The 15841-nt window shown below is 40.5% G+C and overlaps 1 protein-coding gene across 3 annotated transcripts in view; it reads left to right on the top strand.

Moving 5' to 3' along the window:
- LOC139764665 (uncharacterized) overlaps window positions 1-15841 on the top strand; it is a 59794-nt gene that overhangs the window by 31173 nt on the left and 12780 nt on the right. For all 3 annotated transcript variants that reach the window (XM_071691533.1, XM_071691534.1, XM_071691535.1), the window contains exon 7: window positions 8205-11263. In XM_071691533.1, the coding sequence (XP_071547634.1) occupies window positions 8205-11263 (3059 nt within the window). The remainder of the gene's footprint in view (window positions 1-8204; window positions 11264-15841) is intronic.

The following is a 15841-nucleotide window of genomic DNA, read 5'->3' as shown; positions in this document are numbered from 1 at the left end:
GATCAGCCAACCCCCTTTGCACCATCAACAGCAGTGTCCCTCAAGGTTCTCTCCTGTCCCCTACACTTTTTCTTCTTTTTTTCAACAATGTCCTCTCTTCCACAAATAATCCAATGTACTCATATGCCAATGACTTAACACTGCATCATCCACATCCTTCAATTCTGTTCCCTCTTCTCTCACTCGATCTGCATCTTGTATTGACACAGCTTCCTCGATAAACTCAGACTTTAACAATATTTCAGTGGAGTACACAAAAATTTGTTCAGTTTAATGCTTCCAAGACCCAGTTTCTACCCATCTCTCAATCGAAAACTCCTCACAGCTCTCGTCTCTCCTTTGACAGGTCTGTAATTCCACCTCTTGACTCATTGAACATACTTGGTATTACTGTAACTTCCACTCTTTCTTTGAAACACCACATTACAGGAATAGCTAAGTCTGCCTTTAGAAGCCTTTAAGAAACTGGATGTCCTGTTTGGATGTTGAAACTACTACTCTTCTGAACAGTTGCTCAGTTATATAAGGGATTGCTTCATCCTTGTATGGACTACTGCTGTCACATGTGGGGTGGTTCTAGCTCTGCATCCTTACTTGGCAGAGTTGAGTCAAAAGTGGTATAAACTGTCCCAGGCTAACTTCCAAACTTGACCCTCTTGCCCTATGCTGCAATGTTGGTTCACTTTCCCTCTTCTACAAGTTTTATTTGATTTTGCTCCCAAGAGCTGGCTGCTTGTGTACCCATATCTCTAGCTAGACCATGCAATACTCGGCAAGCTGCTGTGTCACATGATTATTGTGTGGCCATCAACAACTCACAGATGGGCTGATTTGATACCTGCTCCTTTCCCTGCACACTAAAGCTTTGGAACACTGTTCTTTCTCATGCCTTTCCCAATAGCTATAACTTTTCAAAAGACAGGTTTTTCACTTTCTCCAGAATTTGTAATTACTTTCCCTAGTCTTCTTTTTCCCTTTTATAATTCTCTCTGTATTTCAGTTAAGGCCAGCCTTGATGTGGACATTTGTCTGTGACTGGAGTCTTCAATATTAAAAAAAGAAATGAGAGAAGTGTGTGGCTTGCAGATGGTGAGAGAGGGCAGTGAGTGTTGGTATGATAAGATAAAGCTGCTAGTTAAAGAAAAAAAGAGAGGTGTATGGATGGTACTCATAGAGGAGTTTGAATGGTTGGGAGATGTGCAAAAGAAAACATCAGAGGGTCTAAAGAAAAGTGCTGAGGCTGAAAAAGAGGGCAAATGAGAGTTAGGGTGAGGAAGTATTGACAAACTTTAGGGAGAATAAGATATTTTGGAAAGAAGTAGATAGTGTGAGAAAATCAAGAGAACAAATGGGAACATATGTGAAGGGGGAAAGTGGGAAACTGGTTGCAGGCAGTTATGAGTTGAAGCGATGGAATGAGTAGTTTGAAGGATTGTTGAATGTGTTTGAAGACAGGGTGGCAGATGTATGGCATCTGGGTCTGGCAGGTATGTGAAGTAAGAGAGTCATGGAAAGTGGTTTGGTGAAAAGGAGGAGAAAGCCTTGCATAAAGTGAAATATAGAAAAGTGACCAGAGTGGAGGCTGCTGTGATTGAATTTCTTAAGGAAGGGGATGACTGTTGTGACTGTGTAGGGGATATGTGGATCAGATTTTTTGTAGTAAAGGTGACAAAAAATATTTAGCAAAAGTTAAGAAGTTGTATGCAGCTTTTATGGATCTGGATTAAGCATATGACAGAGTCAAGTGGAATGCTTTATGGGATGTGTCAAGGATGTACGGTATAGGGGGACAACCGTTGGATGGTGTGAAAGCTTTTTGTAGAGAAGCAAATGCATGTGTAAGAGTGGATGGAGAGTTGAACAGAAGTGTTGGAATACATGTAGGTGTGAGGCAGGGCTGTGTGGTGTCACCATAGCTTTGTAATATATATATATATATATATATATATATATATATATATATATATATATATTTCTTTCAAACTATTCGCCATTTCCCGCATTAGCGAGGTAGCGTTAAGAACAGATGACTGGGCCTTTGAGGGACTACCCTCACCTGGCCCAATTCTCTGTTCCTTCTTTTGGAAAATTAAAAAAAAAAAAAAATGAGAGGGGAGGATTTCCAGCCCCCCGCTCCCTCCCCTTTTAGTCGCCTTCTACGACACGCAGGGAATACGTGGGAAGTATTCTTTCTCCCCTATCCCCAGGGATATATATATATATATATATATATATATATATATATATATATATATATATATATATATTTCCCTGGGGATAGGGGAGAAAGAATACTTCCCACGTATTCCCTGCGTGTCGTAGAAGGCGACTAAAAGGGAAGGGAGCGGGGGGCTGGAAATCCTCCCCTCTTGGTTTTTTTTTTTTTTTTTTTTTTTTTTTTTTTTTTTTTTTTTTAATTTTCCAAAAGAAGGAACAGAGAAGAGGTCCAGGTGAGGATACTCCCTCAAAGGCCCAGTCCTCTGTTCTTAATGCTACCTCACGTGGGAAAAGGCGAATAGTTTAAAAAAAAAATATATATATATATATATATATGTAAGGGAGGTAAATGCAAGAGTCCTGGAAAGAGGGGCAAGTATGAAGTCTGTTGGGGATGAGAGAGCTTGGGAAGTGAGTCAGTTGTTGTTCGCTGATGATACAGCGCTGGTGGCTGATTCATGTGAGAAACTGCAGAAGCTGGTGACTGAGTTTGGTAAAGTGTGTGGAAGAAGAAAGTTGAGAGTAAATGTGAATAAGAGCAAGGTTATTAGGTACAGTAGGGGTGAGGGTCAAGTCAATTGGGAGGTGAGTTTGAATGGAGAAAAACTGGAGGAAGTGAAGTGTTTTAGATATCTGGGAGTGGATCTGTCAGCGGATGGAACCATGGAAGCGGAAGTGGATCATAGGGTGGGGGAGGGGGCGAAAATTTTGGGAGCCTTGAAAAATGTGTGGAAGTCGAGAACATTATCTCGGAAAGCAAAAATGGGTATGTTTGAGGGAATAGTGGTTCCAACAATGTTGTATGGTTGCGAGGCGTGGGCTATGGATAGAGATGTGCGCAGGAGGATGGATGTGCTGGAAATGAGATGTTTGAGGACAATGTGTGGTGTGAGGTGGTTTGATCGAGTAAGTAACGTAAGGGTAAGAGAGAGGTGTGGAAATAAAAAGAGCGTGGTTGAGAGAGCAGAAGAGGGTGTTTTGAAATGGTTTGGGCACATGGAGAGAATGAGTGAGGAGAGATTGACCAAGAGGATATATGTGTCGGAGGTGGAGGGAACGAGGAGAAGAGGGAGACCAAATTGGAGGTGGAAAGATGGAGTGAAAAAGATTTTGTGTGATCGGGGCCTGAACATGCAGGAGGGTGAAAGGAGGGCAAGAAATAGAGTGAATTGGAGTCATGTGGTATACAGGGGTTGACGTGCTGTCAGTGGATTGAAGCAAGGCATGTGAAGCGTCTGGGGTAAACCATGGAAAGCTGTGTAGGTATGTATATTTGCGTGTGTGGACGTGTGTATGTACATGTGTATGGGGGGGGGGGGGTTGGGCCATTTCTTTCGTCTGTTTCCTTGCGCTACCTCGCAAACGCGGGAGACAGCGACAAAGTATAAAAAAAAAAAAAAAAAAAAAAAAAAAAAATATATATATATATCCCTGGGGATAGGGGATTAAGAATACTTCCCACGTATTCTCTGCGTGTCGTAGAAGGCGACTAAAAGGGGAGGGAGCGGGGGGCTGGAAATCCTCCCCTCTCAGTTTTTTTTTTTATTTTTCCAAAAGAAGGAACAGAGAATTAGGCCAGGTGAGGGTATTCCCTCAAAGGCCCAGTCCTCTGTTCTTAACGCTACCTCGCTAATGCGGGAAATGGCGAATAGTTTGAAAGAAAGAAAAAAGATATATATATATATATATATATTATTATTTTGCTTTGTCGCTGTCTCCCGCGTTTGTGAAGTAGCTCAAGGAAACAGACGAAAGAAATGGCCCAGCCCACCCCCATACACAATGTATATACATACACGTCCACACACGCAAATATACATACCTATACATCTCAATGTACACATATATATACACACACAGACACATACATATATACCCATGCACACAGTTCACATTGTCTGCCTTTATTCATTCCCATTGCCACCTCGCCACATATGGAATACCATCCCCCTCCCCCATCATGTGTGCGAGGTAGCACTAGGAAAAGACGACAAAGGCCCCATTCGTTCACACTCAGTTCTAGCTGTCATGCAATAATGCCCGAAACCACAGCTCCCTTTCCACATCCAGGCCCCACACAACTTTCCATGGTTTACCCCAGACGCTTCACATGCCCTGATTCAATCTACTGAGAGCATGTCAACCCCGGTATACCACATCGATCCAATTCACTCTATTCCTTGCCCTCCTTTCACCCTCCTGCATGTTCAGGCCCCGATCACACAAAATGTTTTTCACTCCATCTTTCCACCTCCAATTTGGTCTCCCACTTCTCCTCGTTCCCTCCACCTCCGACACATATATCCTCTTGGTCAATCTTTCCTCACTCATTCTCTCCATGTGACCAAACCATTTCAAAACACCCTCTTCTGCTCTCTCAACCACGCTCTTTTTATTTCCACACATCTCTCTTACCCTTACGTTACTTACTCGATCAAACCACCTCACACCACACATTGTCATCAAACATCTCATTTCCAGCACATCCATCCTCCTGCGCACAACTCTATCCATAGTCCACGCCTCGCAACCATACAACATTGTTGGAACCACTATTCCTTCAAACATACCCATTTTTGCCTTCCGAGATAATGTTCTCGACTTCCACACATTCTTCAAGGCTCCCAGAATTTTCGCCCCCTCCCCCACCCTATGATCCACTTCTGCTTCCATGGTTCCATTCGCTGCCAGATCCACTCCCAGTTATCTAAAACACTTCACTTCCTCCAGTTTTTCTCCATTCAAACTCACCTCCCAATTGAATTGACCCTCAACCCTACTGTACCTAATAACCTTGCTCTTATTCACATTTACTCTTAACTTTCTTCTTTCACACACTTTACCAAACTCAGTCACCAGCTTCTGCAATTTCTCACATGAATCAGCCACCAGCGCTGTATCATCAGCGAACAACAACTGACTCACTTCCCAAGCTCTCTCATCCCCAACAGACTTCATACTTGCCCCTCTTTCCAAAACTCTTGTATTCACCTCCCTAACAACCCCATCCATAAACAAATTAAACAACTCTGGGGATAGGGGAGAAAGAATACTTCCCACGTATTCCCTGCGTGTCGTAGAAGGCGACTAAAAGGGAAGGGAGCGGGGGGCTGGAAATCCTCCCCTCTCTCTCTCTCTCTCTCTCTCTTTTTTTTTTTTTTTTTTTTTTTTTTTTTTTTTCCAAAAGAAGGAACAGAGAAGAGGTCCAGGTGAGGATATTCCCTCAAAGGCCCAGTCCTCTGTTCTTAACGCTACCTCGCTATCGCGGGAAATAGCGAATAGTATGAAAAAAAAAATATATATATATCGATGGAGTGATTAGAGAAATGAAAGCAAAACTTGGGGAAAGGGGTGCAGAGATAGAGTGTGGCAGTGAGATATAGTGGCTAGTGTCAAGCCTGTTTGCAGATTATACTGTGTTGTTTGCTGAGAGTGAAGAGGAGTTGCAGAAGGTTGTAAGTGTGTTTTATGGTGTGCATAAGCATAGGAGGTTGAAGGTAAATGTAAATAAAAGTTAAGGTTGTTTGAAAGGAAACAGAGTGAAAGTATAGATTTTGCAAAACCATATAGAGTGAAAGAAGAAACTGTACTAAATTGTGCTTTGGATATGGGGGTAGAAAGACTGAAAGAAGTGAGAGAATTTAAGTATCTAGGAGCTGTTTTGGGTAAGTGTGGTGATATTGAAGTAGAGGTAAGGGGGAGAGCAGTACAGGGTAGAAGAGTCATTGGATCCCTTAAAAGAATAATGAAAGGTAGAGGTGTAAGTATGGAAGTGAAGAGAGCATTAAGGGACAGCGTAGTCCTCCCAACCCTGACCTATGCAGCCAAAACATGGACATGTAATGAGTGACAGTTGAAGAATCCAGGCTGTGGAAATGAGTTATTTGAGAAGAGCATGTGGTGTGACTAGATGGAATGACAAAAGAGATGAAGGGGTGTATGAGAGATGTAGTGTGGCAGGAGATGCAAATGGAATGAATTGTGGAGTGGTAGACTGGGTGAAACATAATACTTTGAGGTGGTTTTGGCATGTGGAAAGAATGCAAGACTAGGAGTTGACAATGATATGATAGTACATTCAATGGGGTTGTTGTGATTGGATGACCACCCGTGACATGGGCAAATAAGGTGGAGGAATACTAGAAGGAGAGAAATAGTGGAAGAATGCTTGGAATGGTGTATGCGAGGTAGGCATGTAAGGACAGGGTTAAGTGGAGACTCTTATGCCGTGCCATCCCTTGGTGGGAGTTCCTGGAGGGAACAGGTGTCAGAGATATAGACTGTGTTCTTGAATTGTTTATGATTTTCAGTATATGTATGGATCATGGTGAAGTGTCTGAGGATTGGCAGAATGCATGTTTAGTGCCAATGTATACAGGCAAGTGTCAAATTATAGAAGTATAAGTTTCTTGAGTATGCCTGATAAGTTGTAAAGAAGGATGGCGATTAAGAGAGAGGTGGCATACACAGAACATTAGAATAGGGAGGAACTGTGTGGTTTCAGGAGTGGTAGAGGATGTGTGGGGTACCTGAAACACCACACTTTCTCCAAGTTTTCTCCATTCAAACACATATCTCAACTTTCCTGTCTTCTGCACTGCTAGACATAATATTCCTGCTTTTAGTTAAATTTTTCTCTCAGCTTCCTCCTTTCACACACCCACCCAAACTCAAGACAACAAAAACCAGTTTCTCACTTGAATCTTCCACCAGTGCTGTGTCATCAGCAAACAAATGATTCCCATCCTGTGCCCCCTCACTCCTTACAGATTACATATCTGCCCCTCTCTCCAGGACCCTTATATTTACCTCCTTCACCACCCCATCCATTTACAAATTAAAGAGCCATGGTGACATCACTCACCCTACCACAGACCCACCTTCACCTTGAACCACTCATCCTCCTCTCTACTTATCCACACACATGCCTTACTCTCTTGTTAAAAACTCCTCATTGCTTCTGATAGCTTTCCTCTTACACCATATATTTGTAAGACTTTCCACAAGGCATCTCTATCAACCCAATCATGTGCTTTCTTCAGATCTTATTGATACCCATCTTTTACCCTCACTCTATGCTTTGTCAGTCTGTCATCATCTATAGATGTCTGATCCATTTTATCATACCCAAGTTGGTTTTGTCTGCTAAATTACACTTATTGTTCTCTTCCTTTTAACAGCAACATTTCATGCATGATTAAACCACCATAAGCCACATGTTGCCCACAAGTATGTAATTTTCAGTACATCCAACTTTTTTATTTTCCCCAAGGCCCGAAACTCACTTCTGTACAACATTGTTGGAACTATTCTGCAGTCATATATTCCTTCCATGCACTCCTCAATGGATCCATGATCTTACTAAGCCCTATCTTTTAGCCTCGCTTCAGGTCCCATAGTTCCATCTGCTGTCACATGAGCTCTCAGGTACCTAAATCAATCCGGTTCATCCATGTCTTCTCCATGGACATTTAAACTAAAACTGACCTGTCACACCTTCCTGCTGCACTTTTGTACCTTAACTTTGCTCACGTTTGCTTCCAGGTTTCTCCTTCCAAAACGTTCTCCGAAACTTTGTTAACAGCTTCTGGAATTTCTTCATTGAGTATTCTCAGAAAGACTTGTCATCTACAAGCAGCAACTGGTTCACATCCCATGCTCCTGCATCCCATAGTGTTTCATAGACTTTCCCCTTGCTCCAAGATCCCACACATTAACTTCACTCAGTCATAATGCCATTTCTTTTCTTTGATGCAGACCCACCTTCAACATGAACCATTCATCCACCTTCCATCAGACATTTAAGAATGACTTACTCTTCCAATAAAAGATCCGCACTGCACTAACTATCCATTTATTCCATATACCTGTTGCATCTTCCATACTGCATCTCTGTTAACCTTATCATACACTTTCTGTAAATCTTTAAATGCCACATATAAGTTACTCTCCAAATATTGAATATTTATAATTGTTCTTATTTCCAGGACTTTGTGTCTGGAAATGATCTGTCTGCATCAGGCTTCCATCAGAGAAAAATGTCAGCATTTTTGAAGCATTGTGAAGGCAGAGAAGCAGACAATAATGGAAGGCAGACAGAAAGTAATGAGAAATCAGAATCTTGTCAGGTATCTGCAAGTCACACTTTTACTGATGTAGTGAAGTCACCATGTCAGGAAAATTACTGCATACCAGAGATTGAAATTCCACATACAACCAAGATTAATCCTACTTTGTGTTGGAGTCAAAATTCAAAGTCTTCAACAGTTGTCACCAGTACTAATCTTAGTGAAAATAATACAGTTGATATCCCAGTGACCTTAACAGATGGAAATGAGTGTAATGGAACTTATGAAAGTATTAAGGAAATGCCTTTCTTTCCAGCAAATAAGACTGATTCCAGTTCAGGCTCAACAACAAAATCTACTCCCATCATAGCATCAAAACTCAGAAGTAGTGAGGGTGAATTCAACAAAAACTCATTATTTTTAAGAAAGCCCCGAACATTTAAAACTACTGAAAACATTACAGACACTTTAATGAATAAAGATGACAGATTCACTCAACCAAGGGTTGCAATCAGTGACTTGGAAGATTCAATAGAAGCAGCTAAAACTGTTGAAGGTGAGACAAGTCAGAATGAGAAAATAAGTGCTTTAACACACCAAGAAGAGGGGACTTCCATTACAACTGACAGCATAAGAGTTGATAGAAGAGGTAGAAATTGTATTGCTCCTAATGATTCTTTGAGCATTTCAAAAAGTTCAAAAAGGAAATTGAAGTCTAAGGCACGTGCAAAAGATAAACTGAAATCCCTGAAAACTGCATATAACAAAATAGGTTTTCCTGTCACTCTAGAAAAGTCTGAAAACGAACCTGCCACATCACCAGAAATTATTAAGCCTCCTGGAATTGCTTTAAGTGCAGTTAATTTTAAAGATGAAATTAAAAGACACAGTATCTCTGATGATACTGATACCCAATCAGGTACAGCATCCAAATCATCAGGCATCAGAGAGGAAAGTAGTGAGATCACTCCTCTTCAACCAAATGATATTCAAGTTGAACAGACTAAGAATGCCACTGAAAGTTCAGGCCTTTCACCAAGAAATGTAAACAGAGTGAAAAGTAGAGATAATTTATCCAAGTTACCAAAACATTCAGCTTGTGTAATTGATGTTGCTAAAGAAAAATTAATAGACAAGGACAAGCATGCATCTGTGAAAATAACCATGATTTCAAATGACTCTGCAATCAGTGACTCGGAAGATTTAATAGAAGCGGCTAAAACTGTTGAAGGTGAGACAAGTCAGAATGAGAAAATAAGTGCTTTAACACGCCAAGAAGAGGGGACTTCCATTACAACTGACAGCATAATTGTTAATAGAAGAGGTAGAAATTGTATTGCTCCTAATGATTCACTGAGCATTTCAAAAAGGAAATTGAAGTCTAAGACACGTGCAAAAGATAAACTGAAATCCCTGAAAACTGCATATAACAAAATAGGTTCTCCTGTCACTCTAGAAAAGTCTGAAAACGAACCTGCCACATCACCAGAAATTATTAAGCCTCTTGGAAGTGCTTTAAGTGCAGATAATTTTAAAGATGAAATTAAAAGACACAGTATCTCTGATGATACTGATACCCAATCAGGTACAGCATCCAAATCATCAGGCATCAGAGAGAAAAGTAGTGAGATCACTCCTCTTCAACCAAATGATATTCAAGTTGAACAGACTAAGAATGCCACTGAAAGTTCAGGCCTTTCACTAAGAAATGTAAACAGAGTGAAAAGTAGAGATAATTTATCCAAGTTACCAAAACATTCAGCTTGTGTAATTGATGTTGCTAAAGAAAAATTAACAGACAAGGACAAGCATGCATCTGTGAAAATGACCATGATTTCAAATGACGCTGAGAGAAAGCCCAAAAATAGTGTTAAGTTTGAAAATCTGCTTAATTATGATGAATTTCAAAATTTCAACAATAAAGTAAAGAATGAGGTTTGTTCAGTGGGTAAAAAAAAAAGAGTGAAAACCAATACCATCAAGAGAAAGAATATATCCTTGCCAAAAAGAAAACCTGAAATTTTAAAAAATGTAAAAAGTAAATTGTCTTATAGTGTGTCATGTGACTTATCTTCAAACCTTGGTAAAACCCCTTCCAGTTCTGTGGAGACTAAGAACTTAGTAGAACCAAACACAGCCAGTAACTCAAAATGTGAGGCCACAAATTCTTTAAGCATTGGTACCAAAGCTCTTATTAAAAGTGATGAAACAAGTGCAGCAAAAGCCCTCAAAGTCAATAGTGCCATGGATATTCACGATGCTATAGGTGATAGCAGTATGGCTCCTCAGACTACTACCAGCTTTGTAAATGCAGAAATGATTAGTCAGTTCATCAAATGCCAAAGGGAAAAGAGTGTCTATTTCTCAGATGATGCATTGACTCTGAAGAGAGCCATTGGTGCACCATTGGGTATATGCAAGCTTGATAATACCTTGGCTATGACAAGTCAGAATCAAAGTTCTGCAGTAGATGATACCAAAAAATTAAGTAAAACAGATACTGCACCAGACATACTAACTGCTAATGAAATTAAAGGCTGCCATCTCGGTGCTGTTAATACTCTGTCAACTGACGCAGGAGATGAATCCACAAGTCTTTCCTGTAATGAGTCAAAGACAGTATTGAATCATAATGTGTCTTCTGCAGAAACTATAAATACTCATGGTTCAGCCACTAAAATAAATTCTAGAGAGAGTATTTCACAGCCAGCCACTCCTACGATACTTGCTGCAAAAAGTGACTCTTCCATAAGTGAAAGCATGACTAGTTCATCTTCAGCTAAATCCAAAATTTCTCTGAATGACTACTGGGAACGAAAGGGTACATGCACAAGGAAAATCAAGGAAAATACAAGTACTGCAACATCAAGTGCACAAAATTCTTCAGACCATTCATTTGTGAAAGCTGATAGGATTTCTGAACAACACACTGAGCATGACTGGATTTGTATCAGAAGTGGAGGAGAGTCCTCACAAGTGTAAGTATGATATTTAAATTCAGACGTTGAATCCTAGTGCATAGCAACTAACACTTACGTGTATGGTAGGAGACAGAAATAATGAATAATCTTTCCATTCTATTTGTAATACTCTCTTTATTTATGTTTTTACAATGAAGCCCTAAGATTTTTAAAGCTTGATTGCTTTATTGAGCTGGCATCAGGAACAAATGAATTAATGCCTCATTTGCACATATTCACTCTAGCTGTCATGTGTAATGTCATGAAATCCAAGTCACCCACCCATAGACAAGCCCCCAAATTCTGCTCCAAGGTTTACCTTGACTGCTTCATGTGCCTAAATTTAGCCTGTTAACAGCTTGTCTCCTTCCATATATCAGGTCCTTCCTGTTCATTCTATCTCAGACATAGCTTCTATTCTTCATGTGTAGGCTATGATACACAAAGGCTTCCATCACTCCTTCATTCCATCTTCTCAGTTTGCCCCTCCCTCTTGTTATTCATCTTAGTCAGTCTTTCTTTACTTACCAGCTCCTTATGTCCCAACATAATTAGGATACTTTGGTAAGCTGTGTCAGTCAGACTGCTCATACCACCACACCTTACTCTTACACTGATTTCATGCGCAATCACTGTGGCTCACCCCTGCCATCATCCTCAGACATTTCTTTTGCATTCACAGCCCAAGACTTGCTTTCATGCAGAGTACTGTCCATCATACCCATCTTTTCCCTAGCAGACACTGACCTCTTCTTCCACATGCTCCTTAATGCACCCAAAACCTTAACCCTTTCACTCTGCATCTAAAGTTCCATCCACACTCATATCCACTCCACCTGAAGCACTTCACTTTCCCCAGATCCTCTCTGTTCAGACTTACTTTCAAATCATCCTGTCTTGCTGCCATGTGGCATATCATTTCCTTACTGTTGTTCAAATTAACTATCAACTTCCTTCTTTCTATCTGTATCTCTGTACCTCTAACACAACACTAGTTCCCTCTGGGAACTCCCTTCAAGGGGATTGCAACTGCAGGAGTCACCACTTATCCCTGTCCTTACATGACTCCCTCGCATATTCTATTCCACACACTCCTCCACCATTTCTCTCCCTCAAGTAATCTTGCACTCTATTTCCCCTGGTCACAGATGGTCTTCCTTTCACACCAACCCCTTTAGTTGTACTATCATACACTCTCCTTGTCAGCTTCAAGTCTTGCATTCTTTCCATATAGTCAAACCACCTTGCCATATCACATCTTTCATACACCCCCTCATTTTTTTCATCATTCCATCTGGTCATACCACATGCTCATCTCAGATTGCTAGTTTCCACAGCCTGGATTCTTGATCTCTGTGACTCATTCCATATCCATGTTTTTACTACATAGGTCAGGGTTGGGAGGATTATTCTGTCCCTTAATCCTTTCTTCACTTCCATACCTATACTTGTACATTTCATTATTCTGTTAAGGGACCCAATGACTCTTCTAACCCTGTACTGCTCTCTCCTTCCATATTGTTATGCAACACTGGATAATGCTGTCTTAAAGTTAAGGGATAAAATTAAACACCAGGATTGAAACTACTTATTTAACAAAAAATAAAGAATACAAAAGAAGCACATTAATCGGGTACAAATATTTATGTTAACACTTAACAGCCCAGGTAAGATTTCAAACCAGGGAGATCTCTTTCCTTTACAACAATTCAACTATAGAAACATGACACAAGGTATATGTTATCAGTGGGCAGTTCTATGACAATTTACAATACATTGTTGCACTTGGACCCAAAATGACAGTTTAACATCGTATAATTTAGTGTAGCGCCACATCATTCACTGATTGAAGTGGCTCATTGTGGCTATGGGTTGAGACAAATGGAAACCCACATAACCTGTTGGGCACATGATGGCTGAGGGAATCATGGCCAAGCAGTCATCAGGGGCTTTTATTGAAGGGGAACCAATCGGGAACAGCCAGCCCCGCCTTGACCTGCCTTATCTCGACTATGATTGGGAGGGATGGCCACAGACAATCACTCTTGATTGGTCAAAGACTGATTGTCATACCCTCATCCCAGATGTGATTGGCTGGAAGCCTAAGGTCCGGCCTCTTACCGCTGAAGGCCCAGCCCTGCATCTTGCCGGTAAAACAATGATGGGAAGCGACCTTTCCCAGGCTTGGCCTCATGGCTGACCCCAGCCAGTTAGTGCTGCAGGCAAGGAAAATTAACAGGCCTATGTGACAAACATGACTTGAGTGATGATTCAGCGTAGGGGTGTGAAATTCCAGCCAGTGTGGGTGCAGCTAGTAATGTTAAGACCTTTGGTCACCACGTGGTCTACCTATAACATACATTATCTATATGAACACATGGAGCACACAGATTTGTAACAATATCACCAAACTTACCCGAGATTATGCCTAAATGATTAAATTTTCTCACTTCTTCCAGTCTCTCTCCTCCCGTATCTGTAACAGTTTAGTAAAATTTCTTCAGTCACTATAGGGTTTTGAAAAATTTATACTTTCACTATTTCCTTTCAGATGCTATTATTCTACTTTTACTTTTATTTACCTTCAATCACTAATGTATGCACATTGTAAATCACACTTACAACATTCTGCATCACATTATTATTCACAACCAGGCTTGTTACCAGCCACCATACCTTACTGCCACATTCCATCTCTGCACCCCCTTTCCCAAATTTTGCTTTCACCTCTCTTACCACTCCATCCATATATATGTTAAGAAGCCACAGTGACATCACACAGCCCTGCTTCACACCCACATGTATACTATGATTTTCACTCAACTCTTCATCCACTCTTACAAATGTATTTGCTACTCTGTGGAAGGCTTTCACACAATCCAGCAGTTGTCCCTCCTACCCCATGTAGAAGGCTTTCACACAATCCAGCAGTTGTCCCTCCTACCCCATATATCCTTAACACACCTCATAAAGCATTGCCCTTGACTCTCTCATACAATTTCTCCAGATCCATAAAAGCTGCTTACCTTTTGCTAGATACTTTCCCATGGTCATCTTCATCACAAAAATCTGTTCTGCACATCCCCTACCTTGCTCCTCATTTATTCTGTGTTCAGTCACTTCCATTACTCGTATCAGTCAACATTTTTGCATACACTTTTCCTGGTACACTGAACAGACTTATTACCCCATAAGTGCTACATACATCCTAACCATCTTTTCCTTTGAATAAAGGAACATTACTATCTTTCACCCAACTGTCAAGCACAACCTTTTGTGTCAGTACGTAACTACATAGCTGTCACTCTTTCTCCTTCATACTTCAGCATGTAATATAATCCGATGCATTCCAGGTGCCTTTCCTACCTTCAACCTCATTATCACCCATTTTACCTCCCTCCTTGCTATCGGCCCTTGCTTTTGTGTCCTTTTCCATACATGTATGAAACAACTGCTGCCTCACCTTCTCTCACATTCATCAGTTCTTCAAAGATCTCTTCATCTTCCTTTCACTAACTCCTTTTGAATCAGGAACGTCCCTTCCCTACTTCTTACATTAACATTTTTACATCCACCTCTTTTCTTTTTCACCTCCTTCCAGTGTAATATCTTATTTTTCCTAAACTTTTCTCTCAACTTTCTTTCAAAACCTTCATTTACTCTTTTTTTGTTTTCCTCTATCAGCTTCGTAATATTCTGCTAACACATTTTACCCTATTTCTTCCTCTTTTGCTGAACTTCCACTGGTACATTCCTTCAAACAATCTACATATGTCTAATTCTTCTTTTCACAGCATTTCTAATCTCATCCATCAACCATGCATTTCCCTTTTTATTCCTGTATCTCAAATGATTTTTATCCAAGTACTAATTCTACAACCTTTAACAGTCTTTCTCTAAACATTTTAAATACCTCATTCACACAAGATTTCATCCTTACATTTACTGCACTTCCACCTAAACTTTCAGTTACCCTCCTTTCATATTCCTCTGCATTCTTTTTTATTCATCGTCTCGCTTGCCAACACCTTTACCTCTCCATTCTTCCTTACACCATTCCTCCACTTCTCCCTCGTCCAGACCCCCACAGGAGCTGCAAAATGGTCTGTCTTTTAAAAAAAAAAAAATCGTCTCACAACTGTAGCTTCTAGCACAGCTTTCTCAACATTTCATCCACTGCTGTATAGTCAGTCAAAGATTTGGCTAATCTCTTCCATTATTTCTCATTCTTGTATACCTGTAGATCATCTTGTGTTGGAAAAAGGTGTTTTCAATGACTAAACCTCTCTCAGCATAGACATCCACAAGATAACTTCCATTCTCGCTTATTCCAGGCACCCTCCACTCACCAACTATCTTGCCAGATTCATCACATCCTACCTTCACATTCATGTCACTCATTACAACCCCCTTTTTCTCCATCTCAAAACCATTTATACAGACATTCAAACTTCTCCAGAAACACTTCATTTCATCCTTACCTTGCACAGGCTTCATATTCATAAGTGCATATACACATACCCATGGATACTTCACAGTTCGAATCTTTCCTTTCACCCATACTATTCTTGATCCATTCCAGCCATGCATTGTAAC

Source organism: Panulirus ornatus, chromosome 50 (assembly GCF_036320965.1).
Source record: "Panulirus ornatus isolate Po-2019 chromosome 50, ASM3632096v1, whole genome shotgun sequence".
Classification (NCBI taxonomy): domain Eukaryota; kingdom Metazoa; phylum Arthropoda; class Malacostraca; order Decapoda; family Palinuridae; genus Panulirus; species Panulirus ornatus.
This window is presented reverse-complemented; position numbering and strand designations above follow the sequence as displayed.